This window comes from Parasteatoda tepidariorum, chromosome 2, assembly GCF_982258835.1.
Source record: "Parasteatoda tepidariorum strain Cologne lab strain chromosome 2, Ptep-v5.0, whole genome shotgun sequence".
NCBI classification, from domain to species: Eukaryota; Metazoa; Arthropoda; class Arachnida; order Araneae; family Theridiidae; genus Parasteatoda; species Parasteatoda tepidariorum.
Genome location: NC_141756.1, coordinates 48,375,142 through 48,396,024, shown reverse-complemented (window position 1 = coordinate 48,396,024; position 20,883 = coordinate 48,375,142). Strand labels below are relative to the sequence as shown.

Genomic DNA, 20,883 nt, shown 5'->3' with positions numbered 1-20,883 from the left:
TGATACCTTAGTATGAAAACAGTTCTTTTGGTTCAATTTAATTTTCAATTATGTACTTTTTCTTATAAAATGTGTAGTAATAAGAGCAATAATTTTGAAAACCATAATTTCCTGCAAACCATTGCCATATTTACGGAAAAAATTACAAATGAATGGTTTAAAAACAATATATTTAGGTTCTAATAGTCGGACATTTTTTTTGCCTGAGATTTTACTACCACACAATACAGTAATTTGACTAGAATTCTTTTCTGCGTATGTATAGCAGTTGTCTGTGTTCTAGGACAAGAGGTAGAGCGGAAAGTTAACTCTGGATTATTGAACAACCGATTTCTAGATCCATGAATCATGTTGAAATATATTGCATGACGATGGCGATGCTTCGTAAAATAGATTTTTTTTGGTAGATATATTCGATTTACATTATTCGACCCTCCACCAAAAAGAGGTCGATCATTTAGGATTAGCTGGAAAACATTGGTAACTGTTACTTTAGAGACATTAAATGGCTTACAATTTTTTTTCTTCTTAAGCGTTTTTTGAAGCTCAATCGTCAAGGAAAATAAAAAAAGCCATAGTTTAAGTGCCTTACACTTGAAGCAATGTGATAATAAAAAATTTATATCATCTTGCCGTGAAGAATATTTTGAGCTTTAGAACGAACCAATAACTTAAATATTTAAAAAGTTATTAAACTTTCTTTGAAATCTCCAATTTAGCCGCATTTTTTCACATAGACTTTCGCTAATTTTTATGAGCCCTGGTATTGTAGCGTTGGAGCAAGATTTTAAATATTAAAGAATTAGATCACAAACGTTTTTCACTTTCACAAAACTGTGGTTTTTCTCCATTTCGACGTTATGCGCCATTTTCAAAATAAGCGCTGACAGCGCTGGCTTTAGAGAAGCTAAACTTGACCTAACAGTTGCAAATTAGCGGCAGTTATGAAAATAACATATTTTTCGCAAGAAAAGCATCATTTCATCTTACGACGAAGCCTTCAAAAAACAGATTTAATCTTTCCATAGATAACGTGGAACCATTGCCCTTTATAACGGAACAGAAAAATGTATTAAAAAACAAGCAAGCATTAAATAGGGACATTTTTTTCTGAGTTAAAATATTATGCACTATAAGTCATCACTGTAAACCAAAAGATATCAGAATAAAAAAAAAATATTTTTCTTTGCAATTTAGAAGTAAAAAATATTGTAATTATCATATCTTTTTAAGTTTTATAAGATTACTAAATTATTTTAATGTGATGGAATCTTAAACTTTACAATTTGATAAAAAATTATGGTTTTGTAAATCCAAATCTGTCTAAGATGGATCGAGTAATTTTTTAAGAGGGACTTATATAATTTGCCGAAATTAATTTCAAGTTTTGATTGAGTAAAGGCAAGTAATCATTTCGACTTTTATTAAATGAATAATGAATGTATTTATGGGAACTAATTGATTTATTTAATCGCTTCCTTCTTCCGAGGATGTGCATTGAGCATAAGATTATATGATGCAGGGAAAGTATAATGATTGCTTTAATAAAAATTCTTATAAAGGAAACGCATTTCATCTAATATCAATTAAGGAACAAGGGAAAGGAAATGTTTCAAAACGCGTAACAAATACTTGTTTAACTAATACAAATAAACGTAAAATACATTAGAAGACCCAATATTTTCCCATTCTGTATATTATTCAAAAAAAGTTATATGATTTTCCTACAGTCAGGAATCTTGACCTTAATTTTTAACGTTTTAAACGCGTGGTAAAGTTCTGATTTTCAAAAATTATTTTTAAATCTGGATTTTTTAAAAAAATACTCCTCCCCGTTTAGGTTTCTTTTTCTTTTCTTTTCTATTTTTTTTTTTTGGAATTATAAATAAACCTTGCCTCACACTATTTCTCAATACAACTTTGAAACAACAAATTCCCTTCGATAATCAAAATCAAAACTAGTTAATTTTTACGCTAGCAATAATTAGAAGAAATTGTTAATTAGCAATAAATAAAATCTTTATTAGAATATGTTAGATTTAACTGATTTGAGAACTGTTAAAAAAGTAATATTGAAACAATACTTTAGAGCATTACATAACTTTACTCTGAGAAAAAAAATACGGACAATAGTCAAAACTGCCAGAATATCGTCAAATTTCTTGCGTAACTCTCTATGGGAATGCAAAAAATAAGGTAATTTTTACTTAAGGGCTACGGTAATGATTTTGTTGAAATTAATAATAAAATATAAGTTCATTACATTTAAAAAAATTGGTAATTTATCATGAATCCTTAGAGCATGGCATAAAAACAGTTTATTCGGTTAAATAAAATATGATTTTTATATCTATGCTAATTGGTAAATGAGGTAAAATTAGGTAATTTTAATCGATAATTAGGTAACTTTAAGGCGATAATTTAAACAGTGCTAATTAAGTTTAAGATAACGTAAAATTTTTTATCTTGTTAATATCCATTTTATTTAGTAAACACTTGTTAAATTATTTTCCTTCATATAAAGTTTTTACTATATTCTTCTTTACTCTAAAAAAAAATCTAAGGAATACAGATCGTATGACTAAAGTAGGTAGAAATAACAAATTAGTAATTTTACTCGTGAACGATTCTTACAACAGCTCAAATAGCAAACGATTTTGATTCTTTTGTGTTTAGTTCTTTTATTTAATAAAAATTTCAATACAAATGCCAAGATTTATATTTGGCAACATATAATATCTTTCCTTTTTGTTTCTTTTACCATCAACTCAAGCGAGAGCTTATAAAATAAAGATTTCTGTAGAGAATAATGAATTTTTCTACCAAAAAGTTATATGGAATATCATATATAAATCGTCTATACTTATACTTAAAAAAGATCCGGGAAAGCTCAGGGGATAGAGCCTTCGCCTTCCAATGAGAAGAACCGGGTCCGAATGAATCCCGGCGATGGCTGATCGATACGAATTCCGCATCCAGCTTGCACAGACCGCAGTGCTGTCGTAAAATGTACTCAGTGGTAGATGGATCATGGGTTAGAGTTCCCTTACCATCAGGCTTACCGTGGGAGGTTCTCCTGATCTTCCTCTTCGTGTAAAGCAAATACGAGTTAGTTCCATCAAAAAGTCCTTCATGAAGATAATGTTCTCTTATTACTTAATCCAGGCAGTTCTCTTGTCTTCTGGATTGGGTTCAAAATTGCAAGGCTAAGTAGTTGAACATTAGCAGTCGTAAAAGGAAAAAATCGTGTGTAAATGACTTCATTAACAAGTCAAATTCCATCGCTACAATTACATTTAATTGGGCAGCAGGTTTACTCGCACTGTATGTTTTGCTACAAGTTTTACCATTGATAATTTTCCAATGGTATATTTATTCCGTCATAATCCTTGTAAATTTTTCTACAGCTACATGTTTTTAAAGCATTTCTGCAACAGCCCGTAGTGGATCAGGGGGAGTTACAATTCCTCCTAAAGGCTCCACAATTTCAAGACCAACGGCATGATTATGACAATGTGATCAGCATTGCCTTTAATTCTCAGAATAGCTGGTACTCATCTCTCAGAATCTGATTAGACTTCAAGCCGCTACTAGAAATTGAAACTGAGTTTTTTAGTATGATAGTTCAGGGCCTTTCCCTCTGAATCCTGGTTTGTGGTTTGCTTATTTTTTCTGACAAGGTGGAAAAGGGATGTGAGCAATGCTTAGAAATAAGATACTGAAATCCTTTTTTTTCAAAATGTAAAAAAAAATGCAACTAAAAGAATTAAAATTTGAAATTAAAGTGAAATTTTAGAAAAGAAAGAGTCAAAAAAATTTTTTTTAAGGATTTCAGAAGTCAAACTTTTTCAATGAAAATTTATGAAACACTTTTTCTTCTTGCCAAAATTTGGATTGGCTATGAATTTTGTTTCTTTCTTTCTGCTAACAACTATAACTTATAATGGTATCGTTTACAGAGCTTCCATTCAAATTTGAGCATTGCAACTAGTAGGGAATTAGGCAGAATTTCATGAAAGATAAATTTCAATTGGCCAATAATATCTCAATCAAATTTTTTTCTAGCACTCAGGAAGCTATTAAAACTGTTATTGTCATCCAGCACAGATATCCAGGTAAAATTTAAGCACTCTAGCTAGTTGGAAAGTGATAAAAAATTTGACAGACAATAAGCTTCCATTGTAGTAATTTGGAGATAAATTTTTACTATAGCAGTTAGAAAACGATTGAAACTAGCATTTTCCTCAGGTAGAATAATCTGGAGGGATTTAGGCTCTTTAACTAGAAGGAAATTTATCAGAACTTCTATTATAAGATTACTAGATCAAAAACTAGTTAATAATATTGGTAAAGTTTACGATGGTTATCCAAACTTCTTCTTAGAAGTTGAAATAACATTGAAAGCTCAATTTTTCTACTTAAAGTTTTATAAACAATTTCGTTCTTTACATCATGAACTAGCTAGTTGACAATGTATAGTAAAATTGTTGATAATTATTCAAGCTTTTCTTACTTGCTGAAATAATATTGAAATCTCGTTTTAACTATCAAAATCTCTCTCAAATATATCAAAAAATAATTTAGGCTCTTAAACTAGTTAATAAAAAAGTAACAAAATTATGACAGGTATTCAAACCTTTCCTACGTATTGGAATAATATTTTTAAACTCATTAAGACAGCTAAAAATTTTAAAAGCAATGTCGTTTTTAAGAACCCAAACTAGTTAAAAAAATGCAGTAAAATTGATGACAATTATCGAAACGTTTCCTACTTTCTGAAATAATATTAAAAATTCGTTTAGTCCCCTAAAAATTTAATAAACAGTCTTGTTTGTGAGCATATAAACTAGTTAATGAAAATATGTAGTAAAATTGGTGACAGTTATTAAAAAAAATTTTACGCCTTGAAATAATATGGAAAATTCGTTAATCTTCTAATAATTTTATAAACAATATCGCTTTTAAGCACATAAACTAGTTAATAAAAAATTTATTAAAATTGATGACAATTATTTAAACTTTTCTTATGTGTTGATATTGATTTAGTCAGCCAAAAAACTTATAAATATTGTAATTTTCAAGCACTTAACAAGTTAATAAAAATGTAGTAAAATTGATGACAGTTATCCAGAAGTTTCTTACGTGGTGAAATAATATTTTTAAACTCGTTTACACTACTGACAATTTTATAAACAATATCGCTTTTAAGCAGATAAAATAATTTATAAAAAATAGTAGTAAAATTTATGACAGCTATCCAATGACATATTTTCCCAATAAATTTTGTAAACAACTTAATTTTTAAACACATAAAATAGTTTAAATTAGAATTGATGACAGCTATCCAATTATACATGCTGCGTATTTCTTCAATAAATTTTATTAACAATGTCATTTTCAACAAATTCTAGTTAGAGGAAACACACTTAATTTTTATCTATAAAATGCATCGCAGGACAATCTATAACACGACATTTTCTCACATAATTTATTTCCTGAAAATTATCTTAAAAACGCATTCCCCTTTTATTTCGTTTCCCATCAATATCTCATAAATCGATTTAGGAAAAGTAAAAACACCGAAAAGTGAAAGTATTAGCATGACATGTCGTTCTAAAACGTATCTACTTAAACCCTTTCCTTAATTCTAACAATTCCCAAAAATAGCGTTGGGTGAAGTGTAGCCGACAGATCGGAACGTTGAGCACTTATGTGGCCCGCGGGTTCGCTAAATAAGTTACTAACTGGTATCTAAATCCTCTATTCAAATCCCTTTGTCGTCTAAAGACCCGCAATTTAACACTGCACCTTTCCTTAATAAGGAGTGGCATGTATTTTTAAAGAGGAAGGGGGAGGTGTCGTTCATATAAATACTACTTTTTAAACTTTTGAGGGAAAAAAACTTAAATCAGTTTTCATTTGGATATTTGTGCAGTAGCCAAGTTCGGATAACCTTTACAAAGTAAGTAAATATTTACGAACGAATGTAGTTTTAACTAAAAGTGAAAACAAAGAGATAATCGAACTATACTTGTTCAATGTTCATAAAAAAAATCGGTTCTATTTAAGGCAATCAATTTTTCATTTTATTGAGCCTTTAAAACTGTAATGTATATAAAAAACGTGGTAATAAGGATATAATTTGTTTAAAACATATAAATATACTCGCTTCTGTAAGGCACACTAAACAATCAAAGATTTCTTAAAAGTTTCTCCATTTGTTTCTATTACTTTAATAAACATGTCTTCAAAAAGCTAATATTTTTTTTAAAAAAAGAACATTAATCTTTAATTTGTTTGGAGTATTACATATGACAAATTTTGAATTTAAAATAAATAAATACAAAATAATACTTAACTATTCATTAAATTATTCTTGATATATGTTGTTACCCAACAAATGAAATACAAGTGAGAATCAGGCTTTTAATTTTAAAAGAGATTAATTTCATAACTCAAAGTTTTTATTCGAAATATATTATCAAAACTTCATTCGTCAATAACGTTTAAATAAAATTTTCAGTAGAAGTTTGGAATTGTCGCAACGAAATGCAATTTTAAAACTATTTTATTAAAACAATAAAGATATTTTCGCATTACAATAAAAATAATGCTTTAAATTATCATAATAGAATATGTCTCTTTTTATAAGTTTCTGAAAACTCTTTATTGCAATGTAATATCATCAGACTTATGAAAAACAAATGTTTTGCAGTTTTTTTATCTCAATTAAATATTTACTATTTTAAAATTATTAATTAATTTAATTACAAAATAATTGACGTTTTCAGAAGCACTCAATTTCTTTATTTATTATAGATACGCTATTAGCGAAATAATTTTCTTCCCTTTAAATTGTAATATTTTAGAACAAATATAAGCATAAAAAAAGCAAATAGATCTTTTTCAACAATGAATAAAATTACTTTTTTAATTAAATTTTGCGGGACCAGTATTACTTAGAAACGAAACTATTTTAAATATCTGGACAAAAGTTTAAGATACTGTAAATTGCCATCTGCATTGTTTTTAAATGATCGCAGTAATGTTTTTCTTAAAAATAAGAGCACTCTGTATTACCTGAATAATGTTTCGAAATGTGTTGTATTGAAAATAACAGTAATATTTTGCTATAGAACGTACATATTTACTTACAACTACGATACCTAATGATATGCACGGACAGCTTTCATTTCAAAAGATTATTTTCTTCATCATAATTATAGTAGCATTGGCGATTTTTTCTCCAAAGTGCCACTTGTTCAGATGGAGCTGCATTAAGTTTCCTTATTTTTTATTTTTTATTGTATATTGCGTTTAAAAATAGTCAATTATAAACTTATTCCTATACATTTAAGCCAGTTTATACATATTTTGAATGGGAATGTACTAAAAAAATGATTTGCGTAGTTAAATTAATATGTAATTTAAAACCAATTGTTAGCATTCTGGAACAGGTGTGCAAATTAGAATTTTTCTCTCAGTTTTCACTTTCAGTAAATAAATCTATATTCCGAAAAAAATAAAAAAAATTGAAATATTTATTTGAAATAATATGCAAATTTATGAATTTTTTATAATTAAAATTTAGGAGACTGATCACTTTTTACTTTTTGGTTTACTATCAGCTTATTTCAAATTTATGTGCATTATCACTTTAAATTCAACTTTTGTTTGTTACATTTACAAATTTTCTTAAAAAACTGTATTTTGCTGCATGTTTGATGCAGCTAGTAATCGTACATTGAATTAAAGTTTTAATGAATCGAAGACAACTGATATTTGAATTATACAAAAATTTCATTAACGGAGTTTCAAATACTGCAGATTGACGGTATTTTCCTGGCTGTCAAATTTTAAAATATTTTCTATATTTAAATCAGTTAAGTCAACATCTTCTAGATGAGAGAAGGCATCTGCACAGGGTACCATTAGCGAGAAATCCAATCCCTCAGAAGTGCGAACGTATTGACATTTTTCACATAACGCTCACTGTCCAGTTTAGTAGGCTGGACGCAGTGACCTTTTTCAATATCTCTCATTGCGTAGTTTATGTCCGTTACGTCGGACTACTAGATTGATCCGTCCAACCAATTTAGCTTGAATTATATCATTGTAGTAGATAAAAGCATAAAATACCTAAATAAAAATGTATACGTCTTTGTAAAATGTTTTTACAAGTAATACAAGTACAAATAATTGATTCGTATGAAAAATTAATTTCAATTCTTTGTTGTTCTGAAACTCAAATTTGTTTCGAAGTTGAAAGTAATTTTTGTTCATGAGTATTTAGATGTTGTTTATTAAAATCCTGGAAATGACAATGAAAATTGGTTTTATATAATGTCAGTAATTGAACTTAATTTCAATATCAGCAACTATTCTATTTTGATGAAATTAATGAAACTAAATATCTTTTACCTCCAAAAATTAAAGGAATTTAACTGATTCTACTAAAAAGAAAAATCTATTTCCACCAACAATTTTTTGGAGAAAAAAAATAATATAAATACATAGATTGTTCCAGACAGACTGTCCTATATGATAAGAATTACTTAAAGAAACAAAATTAACGCATACTCATTAGGGGTTGCTGTTTAATTTTAAAAAGGGAAAAACGCTATTGAAATCTGACAGATAACTATTCAGAAAAGTGGGTGTGCAAAACAGCAAAATATTTCAGCAAATATTTAACTTTGATCTGTTATTTTATATGATCTATATATTCAGGTAGAATTTTGGCGTTCTTTCTAATAAAACTCTTTTAAATCCTAATTGTTTTTACTAGCAATAGAACTGTTCTTGGTGTTTTGTACAACCGCTTTTCTTATCATAATATTTTAACCCTTTTTTTAACGTGATAACACGTAATAATATTTTTTTACCATAACGTACTAATCATAATGCGTTTTTTGTTGTTTAAATATTGATCTATTATCCCTAATATACATACTTTTTTTCTTCATTTTTGATAAATTAAGTGCAACTATTGAGAAACTTTCTGTGCTTATAAACTTTTCCTTTCTCGTTACATTTTTGATAACTTATTCCATACACAAGACATTTTAATTTATATTTGCTCTTGCAAAATATACCGATGCATCAAAAGTTATAAAACGGCTGAAACAACTTCTCCAATACAGATGTTTTAGTGAAATTTAAAGAAAAGAATAATTAACCTTTTTTCGTTTCTTTTGCTTAGGAAAAAATGAACTCCAGAACTTTATTCGCTTTGTTAGTAGCTTGCTGCGTTCTCTCTGGAGATTTCATCACTCAGGTTATGGCCGGACGACACCATCACAACAATCAAGGTATTGAACTTTTGTTAGCTGCTGGTATCCTAGCAAAATTGTTACGTAAAAAGCAGCATCACCATCACCATGGACATCATCATCATGGGCACCATCACCACTCTGGATCAGGAATTGTTGAAATGCAAGTACCCGCTCCTATGGCTGGATACACCGCCCAGACAGCTGGAGCCGCAACAACCTATTCCTCTTCTGTGGAATATCCTCAAATGTACCCTGCTTCCTCTCAGTCCATCCCTGTACCCCCAATGCCTTACGGAGCAGCTTCAGCAGCTGGTTATATTGGATTCGAACCTCAACCCATGGCTTTTGTACCACCCATGATGGGCCCTTGAGCACTTATTTGAGCTGAATTCAAATACATAGATATATATTTTTCATCCTAGCATAGGTTTTTACGAATTGAGTCATTACGCTTGGCTCTCATTGCTTCTTAAAAGCTATAAACTGAATTAAAAGATATAATATTAGAGCAATAAGGTTTAAACATTAAGCTAGTTTGGAGTAAATCGGCTCATCCTTGCTCTTTAATCTCAGTTTTAATAATTTAGTAAATCTTTTAATTGGGATATATTAAGGTGAAGCGCTAATTAGTATACATATTATTCCTTTTAGAGAGAATTAAAAAATTGGTAATTAATGCTTAAATTATTTTTTTTTTATTAATAATCGTTTTTTTTTTTTGACAGAAAAAAATATCTTTTTCACTTCTTACAAAAGTTGTATGTTCTAACACATATTCTCAATTTTTATGTTTATTTATATATATGAATAGAAATATCTATTTTTAACATTGCTCTCTATTGAAATTTATGTTTTCATATCTATTTGTGACAGAAAAAAAACAGGTCTCCCGCTTTACTCGAAAGGTCAATGCATATTCTAACTTTTTATATCCTTTTTGTATAATTTCTTTTTTTCTTTTTCTTTTTTTTTTTTTTTGCATTTTTTTTTTTTTTACATTTCTTTCTATTTTTTGTATCTATATTTGACAGAAATATATATATATCGGGTTTTTTTTTATTAATGTTAAAGAAATTTACTCGGATTCTAAATTTTTATTTCTACTGATCTCTCTTAAATCAGTAATTAAATAATTTAAAATTTCACAATATCTTTAACACGTTAGGAAAAGCATTTTTGTAATTGAATTAAATGGTCAATAAATATATCATATTGAAAACTTATCATATTAAATAAAAGTAGTTGTAAGAGTTGTATATAGTAGATCTGTAAATATGCTCTTTTGTGAGTTTGTAAATATAAAACTTCGCAATTGTAAATAATTCACATGTAAATTTATGCAACTATGCATGAGATGGTGATTTGGCATGTTATAATATATATGGTACAAATATTATTATGATAACAATGTTGTTTTTATAGTTGCATTTAGTTTGTGTATCGAAAAAATATAATAAAATGAAAAGAGAATTTCTGTTGTCTCTTATTTTTAGGCTATTAAGATACCAAAGTTTACTACAATACAGAAAGCAATATTTATTTTACTATATGGCTATTCAAATGTTCCTCCTTATTACTTATTTTCGAAATTGCTTCAAAATATCCATTATTTTTCTCTGAAATGTCGTTGTTTTTAACAAAAAGAGGAAAGAAAAGTTTTAAGCAGAAATATCTTTGTTAATGAAATCGATTTATTCGAAGAAAAAAGACAGTTTCACAATCATTTTCTTTAAATATACTTCTAATTCTCACTTCTATTTTATGAATATAGTTCATATCTCTCATTTTATCATTTTGTATATAATTTAGATTTTAATTGGATGCCTGCAAGTGACATCATTGTAGATAAATTGGGGCATTTGCTGATTTAGAAGCCAATTAGGTTCGACACACATTTTTGAAGGTATCCGAATAAATCTGATTTAAATCTCATAGTTAGGCATAATCACTTCATTTCCTCTCGATTTGCAGTTTCAATAAACTTTTATGTAATTTATCAGTTACAAAGACAAACTTATCTTCTGTACTTTGTTGATGTCAGCATTTAGAAGAAGCAGCGTCTTTGTGCAACTCTTTTTTCAAAGTGTTACATAACATATTTGTCAACTTTTTCCAAAGGCATCAAGACTCTAACCTTTGATTTATCTACCAGTAAAAGCAGTTTTTTTTCAACATCACAGTTTTTGGCAAACTAAATTTCTATATTTAGGGTAGCACAAATTCTACTCATTATTCTCATAAGCAGAGAGCTTAATCCTGGTACTTTCGCATTTCTTTAAGTCGAATTTTTATATTTTACAAAAAAAAAAAACTATTCTAAATCGTTGACACTATCAGCACATTTAAGTTAGTTGAAAGAAAATTTATAATCCTATCTATTTTTCATAACAACACTTTTTGCTTGGACAGATGATTTGCAAAATAAACCTTGTGGCATACCGTTTAAAATTTTTCGCCAATGAGATGCCTGCAAGTGACGTAGTGTGGGTATTTCCATCCTGATTGGTCGTTGAAACGTGATATTTATTTACGCTAGCAACTGTTCTCTCCATTCTATTTCGAAAAAAACTAAGCACGCCAAGTATCAATTCCTTTAAGTCACACATTCTATATTCTTTCACAAAGATTCTTCAGCAAAGATTTCAATTCTTTCCCTGCATATTTCTTGCTTAACAAAAAGACAGGCACGAATTCATGTAGACCATAAACTAATTATGCATCGAAGTTACCAGGTACACAAAACAGAAATATATTGCAATAAAATAAACAAATCTAAATAAAAGACGTACACAAGAAAGAATTATATTTCAATGAATTCTGTGCGTGATACGGCACTGTATTTAGTTAACAATCTAACTTATGTGAAGAAACGTAGCTCAACTTCAACGAACCATTATGCTTATAAACGATCAACTAGCTCTGGCGTCATAGGGCAAAAGGGTGATTATCTGTAACCTTCTTCTTCTTCCTGCAGTGCAAGTACCCAATTATCTTCTGATTTATTTGTTTATTACTTTCAATGCGATACCTACAAATGGCGTAGTGTGGGTATCTTGATTCTGATTAGCTGTTGAAACGGGGCATTTGTTTATGTTGGCAACTGTTCTTTCCATTCTATTTCGAGTAAACCAAGCTCACCAAGTATCGATTCACAAAGATTTCAATTCTTTCACTATACATTTCTTAGTTAACACAAAGACAGGCACAAAGCTATGTAGAACATAAACAAACTAATTATGTATTGAAGCTGCCGGGCAATTTAAAAGCAAAAATATGTCACGGTTACAATAAAATTCGCAAACAAAAAATAAATCTAAAAAGAGATGTAGACGAGAAGGAATCACATTTTAATACATTCAATGTGCGACAAGGAGTTTTACTTAATTATTTTAATGTTAATTGACATTGTAACTTATGTGGAGAAACGCAACTTCAACTTGGAGAAACGTCGACTTTAACACACCATATTGTTTATATACGATCAGCTGGCGCTGAGATCATAGGTCACGTGTCTGTGTATAAGTGATCGTCTTCTTCTCGAGTTGCAAGCATCCAATTTTGACAAAGAAGAACAAGCTTATAAAAGCAAAAATTTCGTGAAATGAATACAGTTTCCTATTTCTCTTGGTATTATTATTATTCTATTATTATTATTATTATTCTATTGCTATTATTATTATCCTATGAGAGGTATAAAATAGCAACCATCAGTAATGTTTGCGAGCTATATAGTTCTCATTACTCAAAAAGGAAGTTTACATCATGTTCTTTAATATTTAAATATTTTTAATTCGTTATGTCTGAAGTTATCTGAAACTACGTGTCATGTTTATAGTTATGCTTTTAAAACACGTTTCTATAAAACTAAATAACTTAAAATCAAAGAAAATTACATTAAAAAAATAAATTATGTACGGGGAGGCAAAATTAAGGCATAAATGGTATTAATTCGTTTAGGAGAAGCGTGAAAAATATCCAAATTATTATTAATGCTAATGACGGTTAGTTAATTATTGAAATAAAAAACTATGTACTTAATGGCAAAACTGATGGAGAAATGGTATTTATTTATCCAGGGGAATGGTAAAAAATTGCCTCCAATGATGATTAAATTACTTTGGCAATGTGTACTCATCGAAGTAAAAAAAAATTAACTATTGCTAAAAGCAAAATTAATGGAGAAATATTACTATTTCTTTTAGCGAAACGTAAAAATTCTCCATTGCAATACCATCATTGCGTAATCACCATTACGCCAATGATGTTCAATTAAATTTGGAAAGGGGTGCTAACTGAAATTAAAAAAATATACTGAGGAATTTTTTTCATTAATTAATTATTATTCGAAATTAATACAGAAACTGTATTAAACTGTTTAGGAGAAACATAAAAAATTGTCACGCTATTATTGTCTCCAATGATGCTTAATTAATTTTCATAAGATGCACAACTGGTGCTATGGGAATTGGTGCAGTAGTAATATGTACAAATTACACTAATTCAAGTATTATATGTTATATTAGCATGTTTGGTACTGTTTAAAACTGCAATGCTTTACAGTTTTAATATATATACTGGGGAACTAGGTTTTTAGGTTCCTTTAAAAGGATAAATACTGGAGTAAAATTTGTAGATAGTGGTAAATTTTGATCATGGATCTCGAGGAAAAGTATTACGCCAAATAATACTGCATACAGTTTTTCTTTATTTTGATGCGATGAACTTCTAAAAACGTGTTTTGCTGATTGTAATAACGCAAAGTCACCTGAAAAGAAGCAATTAATAACTAAAATAAATAAATAAACACTTCAACAGTATTAATTGGATTTCAGTTCTGCGCATGTTCAGTGTTCAGTATTGATTTAATGATTATTTTCCTCCTTTTTTCAACCTGTAGGAAGAGCGGATACTCAGCTACTCTGTAATATTAAAATGAAGAGTTCGTGTGTGTCTCTCTCTGTCTCTAACTACAGAATCGTTTGTTCTATCGTTCGAAAATTTAGAAAGTGACTGCAAGGGGAAATTTTAACACTCAGTCATAAAATTCGTTCAAAAACAGATCGTTCAGAAAAGACATGTAAAAAATGGAATTTACACACTGATTTAGCATTACTCATTGTTTTAAGTAAACTATGGATGGTTCTATTTTATTTTCAAATATTTGTAACATCATTAACATTTGCTAGCTTACAGCTCTCATGATTAAAAAAAAAGAAGTTAATTGTACGTTTTTATAATATTTAATTATTTGTTATTCGCAAAATTAGTAGAGAAATGGTGCTCATTAGTTTAAAAGAAACATAAAAAATCGCCACGCTATTGTTGTCGCCAATGATGCTTAATTTTTGTGAGAGGTACTACTGGTCTTCTCAAAATTTACTCCAGCTTTAGTAGCTACCAATATAGGCACAAAATATTATATAGATATATTTGGTGCCGATTAAAACTACATCAATACTATGAAGTTTTATAATAGACACTGCGGAATGAGGATTTTTAATCCCCTCGAAAGTGATAAAACCGAGAAAAATGGCTTGATTGAGGCAAATTTTGGCTATCATGAGTTAGGCTCGATCATGCTATCTGAATAATATTGACCCCAATGATAATGAATACAGTTAATCCTCATTTTGATTGGCTGAATTACTAAGCATATGTTTTACTCAATCTAATAACGTAAAGGTAACAAACGTATGGACAAAAAACAATAAATTAATTCAATTGGAATTATTTTAGCTTCATTTACTGCGTTGGTATAAGTCTGTCAGTTTTGAGCATTATTTAAGTGTAATTAGTACTGATTTACAATTTTTTTTTTACCCCGGATGAAGATCGGGAATTTAGCCACCATAAAATAAATGGTTTACATTACTTTTAAAAATGAAGGTATTTCGCTAATTTTCCAGTGAATGTTTATACTAATCTAGTTTTTCCTTTTTAAGGAAAGTCATGATTTAAATTTTCAGAAGTACCCTGAATTTTAAAATTTTTACTTCCGAAATTAAGTATAAAATTGGGGACGAAGATTAGGAATTCAATTGTTATTCAATTCATATTTATAATATTAGACATTCATTTTTGCACTTTTCGCTGTTATTCTACAATATTCGAGTTTGACATGCACTTCATATAAGATTTTAACATTCAAAGCTTCAAATCGTGCCCTATGAATAAATGCTAAATCGGGCATAAACACAAATCACATTAAAACCTGCGATTAATCTCGACAGTACCAGCGTAAAACTCATGAGCCATTTGCCACATTTACTGCATTTGCGCCGTGGTGACTCAGGAGATAGAGCGCTCTCCTCCCAATGAGGTGAACCGGGTTCGAATCCCAGCGATGACTGGTTTATTCGAATTCTGCACCCGGCTCGAACCAACCACAGTGCTGACGTGAAATATCCTCAGTGGTAGATGGATCATGGGTTAGAGTCCCCTTGCCATCTGGCTAACCATGGGAGGTTTTCGCGGTTTTCCTCTCCATGTAACGCTGGGTTAGTTCCATCAAAAAAGTCCTCCACGAAGGCAAATTTCGCCCAATAGTTGATCCAGGAGTTTCCTTGTCTTCTGGATTCGATTCAAAATTACACGGCTATGGAATTGAACATTAGTAATCGAAAACCCAAAAATTGTGTCAGTTCAACGACGGTTATAAAAGTAAATAGTATAAAATTTACTGCGCTTGGTTCATCCATCTTTAGTCCATAAATAGTCAACAAGCAAGTATGTTACATCTGCATTACCCTTTGTAGGGCCATTCTTTTTTTCTAGTAATATTAGAATATTCTTGTAGTGGAGATTGAATTATATATAAAATAAAAAAAATTTAACTTTATACCAAAAATTAATTTCATTTTTAAGACAATTTTTTGGTAAGATTTTCAAAATGTTGCCTGCTGTTAAAAATTGATCATACACTTGTATTTCTGTGCTTATAAATTGCCGAATTTAAAAACTCTGTGTTAATAATAACAAGTAAACTCGGTGAGGAATTATCAAATAAATGAACGCATAAAGCACAAGTACTTTATTGATATTTTTTATGTGTTTTTTGAAGCTAAAAGTACTTTTGCTTCACAAATCATAGTTGGAAAAAAAATTTCATTGACATTTAAAAATTAATGAAGTTGGTGGAAATTATGCTTATCATGGCCTCATAAAAGGCTAATTGGATATGTTTCTTGTTGATGAGTAAAGAACGTGAAGTCTTTTAGCTTGTGTACTTTCAGACAACCATCCTTCAGGATATTTTTCTTGACCATTGGCCCAGAAAGGGATTCTATAGTCACCGCAAATAATTTTTTTCCATTCCTGGTATATTTTGCTGTTGTAACATAATTGCACATTCATTAAAAAGACTAATATAATTTGAATGATAATACGCTATATATTTGTAAAAGTTTTCTTTTAAACAATCAATAACGAATGATTAGTGAGTATTTATAATCTGTGAGTATTTATAATCTAAAATTCCAGTAGAGCATAACTGGCAGCAGTCTGTCATTCAAATTAACAGTTAAAGTTTATAGTTAGTAGCATTTTTTACCTTAAAGGGTTTTAAACCATTTACAAAAATATCGTAAATACGAAACTACTTAGTTTTGTCATCATTTACAACTAACATGGATTTCAAACCGTAAATTGGATGAACCCGATTTCAGAGTTCCGTTATGCAATGGAGTTAGGTTGAGGTAGAGTTATGTTTTGTCAAATGAACCGTGGAATATGGCTAAATTAGTTTATCTTGGTGTCATCTATCGTCAGAGACTGTTGAGGAGAGCAGGACACAGTAAACTCCTTATGTGTTAAATGAAAGGAAAAAATATTGTGGTGTCAACGCTGGGATTCGAACCCGGTTCAGTCGATATTGAGATTGACTTATTAGCCCTCTCGGCTGAAGTATAATAACTAAATAACTTCATAAAGTGTTCACTACACGTATATCACTGTAAGATTATTGGCCATCCGCTGTTGTGTTAAGCATCTAATGATAGAAAAAATGACTTAGCTTCCAGCTTTCTATGAACGCGCTCTCTATTTTCATTGTCTTTTGACTTAGATGGGGTCTGTACTGGCGGAAGATGTTTTCACACCCGATCGATGCTAAAAATGGCTTCCTTAATTCAATTTTGCCATAATTATAAAATTCATTAACTAAAAAAAATAATTATGTCTATTTATTTTTTTAGTTATTTTATTTAATATGATAGTCAAAATGCTTTTGAATTGATTGCAATCTGTTGCTTCATTTTAAAGAGTGTAGTTTTATATAACGAAATACAAAATTTGAATGAAATCGGTCGAATTTGTAATATATACATTTTAAATATATGCAATATATTTTACATATATACGTTTTTAAAATTCGATATTCAATTTCTAAAGACTTTTATTTCGAAAAAGAAGGAGAGAAAAACAAATAAGTCCAAATATTGGAAAATAATGAAGGACACATTGTGATATAGCGTCAAAAAAATCATCCATTTGCAATTTTTCTTTCATTCTTTGATTGAAAAGCAAAATTTTCTGATTGCTTACCCATATTACAAAATGATGTTTCAATTAAAAAGAATTTCTATTTCTTTTTTTTAAAACTAACTTCATAAAACTAATATGACATAACTCACTAAATTGAAAAGAATAAATTCCAGGGTTAAATAAAAAGAGACGCAAGTCCACATTTTCACTCTCTAAGATCACTCCTCCCTCTGTCTTGCATTAAATCTTTTACATGGAGAACTTTTAACCATAAAAAAGTTTATCTTGGAATATCTGAAATAAAACCTATAAATATATTTTCCAAACAAAAAATATTTGAAGAAAAGAGGAAATCAATAGTTTAGTGAACTATTATTATTATTATAATCAATAGTATTACCATTAAATCTGGATCTCGTTCAGCACCCCCGTAACTTGGCACTCTGGGTGATTACCACCTTGCCCACCCCTTCCATTTCTCTATCATGGATGAAATAAAATACCTATATTCATGTGATGGAAAATTATTAATGTTTAGGTACAGTTCAATACACTATAAGTTTGGATAATTGTATATTATTACTGAGTATCGTAATTAAAAAATGTATTATTAAAGCATTAGTCATGACTTTTTAAATTTTTTTTTTTGGTACAGTGTAAGAAAATTAAAATAGGTAATTTAGTGCTGTACTAAATTTCAGCTAAAAGAAAACTATGTTTCATAAAATATAATAACTTCTAAAATATTAAAATATTTAATTTGTTTATTTTTAAAAAATGATTATATTTTCTGCTGTATTGGCTCTAGACTTTAAATACTTTGATTAACAATCTCTACAATTTGTGCTATTTATCAAAAGTGCTATTTTTATGCATAAAGTATCAGATATTTTTTGGGCAGCATCTTTCTATTTAATTACAAAAATTTATTATCGCATTAATCTTGTCATCAAATATATTTTTCTTCAATTTATATTTTATGTAAATCAATAAAATCTTTGATCAATTTAATGTACCTTTTTCAATAGAAGTATGAATATTAATAATTATTAATCCCCTTTTATGATACTTTATTTTAATTCATATAGAAAATTCAGGACTTATCAATACAAATTTTTGCTTTAATAAATGTAATCTCTAAACTAATAAAAAAAATGGCTCTCATAAAGCCTCGCTTGAATGATAGCTTACTTTCCTACTTAAATCAAAACAGGAACGATGAACACACGAGTTTCACACGCATTGCGATCTGAAGATGAGTCAATGTACAAAGAGATTAAGATCACAATATTAATAGGATTACCCAGGCTTATAAATACTTATTCACAAATATGAAGCAGAAAGATTATTTTTTTATTTATATAAAACAAATGCTTATTATTAAAGATTTTATTCAACATAGATAAAATAATTTTGTTAAGTTGAGAGAAATTATCATGAATTCGTTGATAAAACCGAAAACACAAGAAGTCCATAATCCTGATAATTATATTAAATTTAAAAAGGAATAATGTCAGCAAATATTAAAGAACTCAGGAACACATTTCCGGAACTTTTTTTGATTCACCGTTTCAAATTTCTTTTACTGTTGCATTGCTAGACGCGTTTAAATGCTACTTTGCAAAATCGACTTCGTGAATCGTTGTAGATGGTCGCTCTGCTGCGAGCAACCCCTGTAAGTGCTTGGGTCGTAGCTGGGGGTAGGCCGTGAGGCGTGCCCAAAGGAATTGGACATAGCTTTCTTGCTTTTTCAGTGGATGTTAGGTCTCGTTGCCTGAATAGCGTGGACTTTCTAATTTGTTATGTATTTAAAATTTGTATGCCTTAATATTAAGATTTTAAGTTTAGTTTTAAATAAAATTATCTCCACCATTTTCAACCATCGATAATTTGAAAAAAGATTGGAATTTCTCAAACTGAATGTAGGAAAACGATATTCTAATACAAAAAAAAAAAAATTACTTTTAAGTGATAAAATTTTCATTTTTTCACAAAGCCTTCATTCACTGTTTCATTTGCTTGCTTTTCCTAGAATGCGATCTTGTTGGTTAAAGTCATTTTAGGAATCGGAAACAAATCTGATGCTGCTGTTATGTTCTCAGAATTTGTAAATATCATTAGTCCCAAGTGTTTCAAGGTACAAGACTTTATCAAAAATTCTTTGCAATTAGTTCGAGATAAATATTTAATAAGAAATATTTTGCTATAAAATTATATTTTGGTGTCAGTAAATAATATTTCTACTTCAACTATCTTCAGTTGCACGAATAACAAATGTTTTTTCGTACTATTTCGTTAGGAAATCTCACGAAAAATGAAAAAAAATTCTATTTCTATTCTAGAAAAAAAAAAAAGCCCAAAAATTATCTGTTAATACATTGCATTATTATAATAAATTTTAATACTACTTTTAATCAGTTTATACATTTAATGTTTTTTAACTGAAAAAAATGCTTCTTGACACAAAATTACACTGTTAAAAAATTTCAGAACAAATTACTGTATAAAGTTCCAGCACTTTGGGTGCATCATCCGTAAAATCCATTTTTACCATAAAATATTACAGCATAATTTTTACAATAATATTTATTTCATTTGAGTAATTCAGTGATTTTAGGGTAATTATTACTGTAAGAATTACGGTAAATCAGATTTTTTTGTTTCGTAACAAGTTCCGGTAAAAAGTACCCGCACCATGAGTGCCGGTATTACTTACCGTAATTCGATCCAAAACTTTTTACAGTGTACATGAATTTCAAAAAAAAAATTCAAATTTTCAAAATTATCTCACACGGTAGCTGTTATTTTAATTGAAATTTTGAAATTAATTGATTTTTTCCTTTCCTTATAATAACCATAAAAAATCAATTAATTGACATCTTTATTTAAGTAATAATTTTCTAAGACGGAAGTAAGCAACAATTGAAAACAACACAGAATTTCCACACTATTTAATTTAAATTTGCCAACAATATAATAATGTTCAAGAATAGTACTCATTTTAATTTTATTTTGTTTATAACTTTGTCTTAATTTTTAATACGTAATTATTATTTCTTAATTTTAAGATATCTATCTCATATCTTTGTGAGATATAAATTTTACTTATCTTTCTGAGATCATATTT

At 28.9% G+C, this 20,883-nt stretch overlaps 1 protein-coding gene across 1 annotated transcript; it reads left to right on the top strand.

Annotated features, from left to right (window-relative positions):
* Positions 1-5,757: 5,757 nt before the first annotated feature.
* Positions 5,758-9,816, top strand: LOC107441226 (uncharacterized). The gene is made up of 2 exons (XM_071178128.2): positions 5,758-5,962; positions 9,203-9,816. Exon 2 carries the CDS (start codon positions 9,209-9,211, stop codon positions 9,644-9,646), a length of 438 nt encoding a protein of 145 aa, XP_071034229.1. The 5' UTR covers positions 5,758-5,962; positions 9,203-9,208; the 3' UTR covers positions 9,647-9,816.
* The last annotated feature ends 11,067 nt before the right edge of the window (positions 9,817-20,883 follow it).

Coding starts and splice junctions, on each gene's coding strand:
- LOC107441226 (XM_071178128.2), top strand. CDS start 9,209: ATGAACTCCAGAACTTTATTCGCTTTGTTAGTAGCTTGCTGCGTTCTC.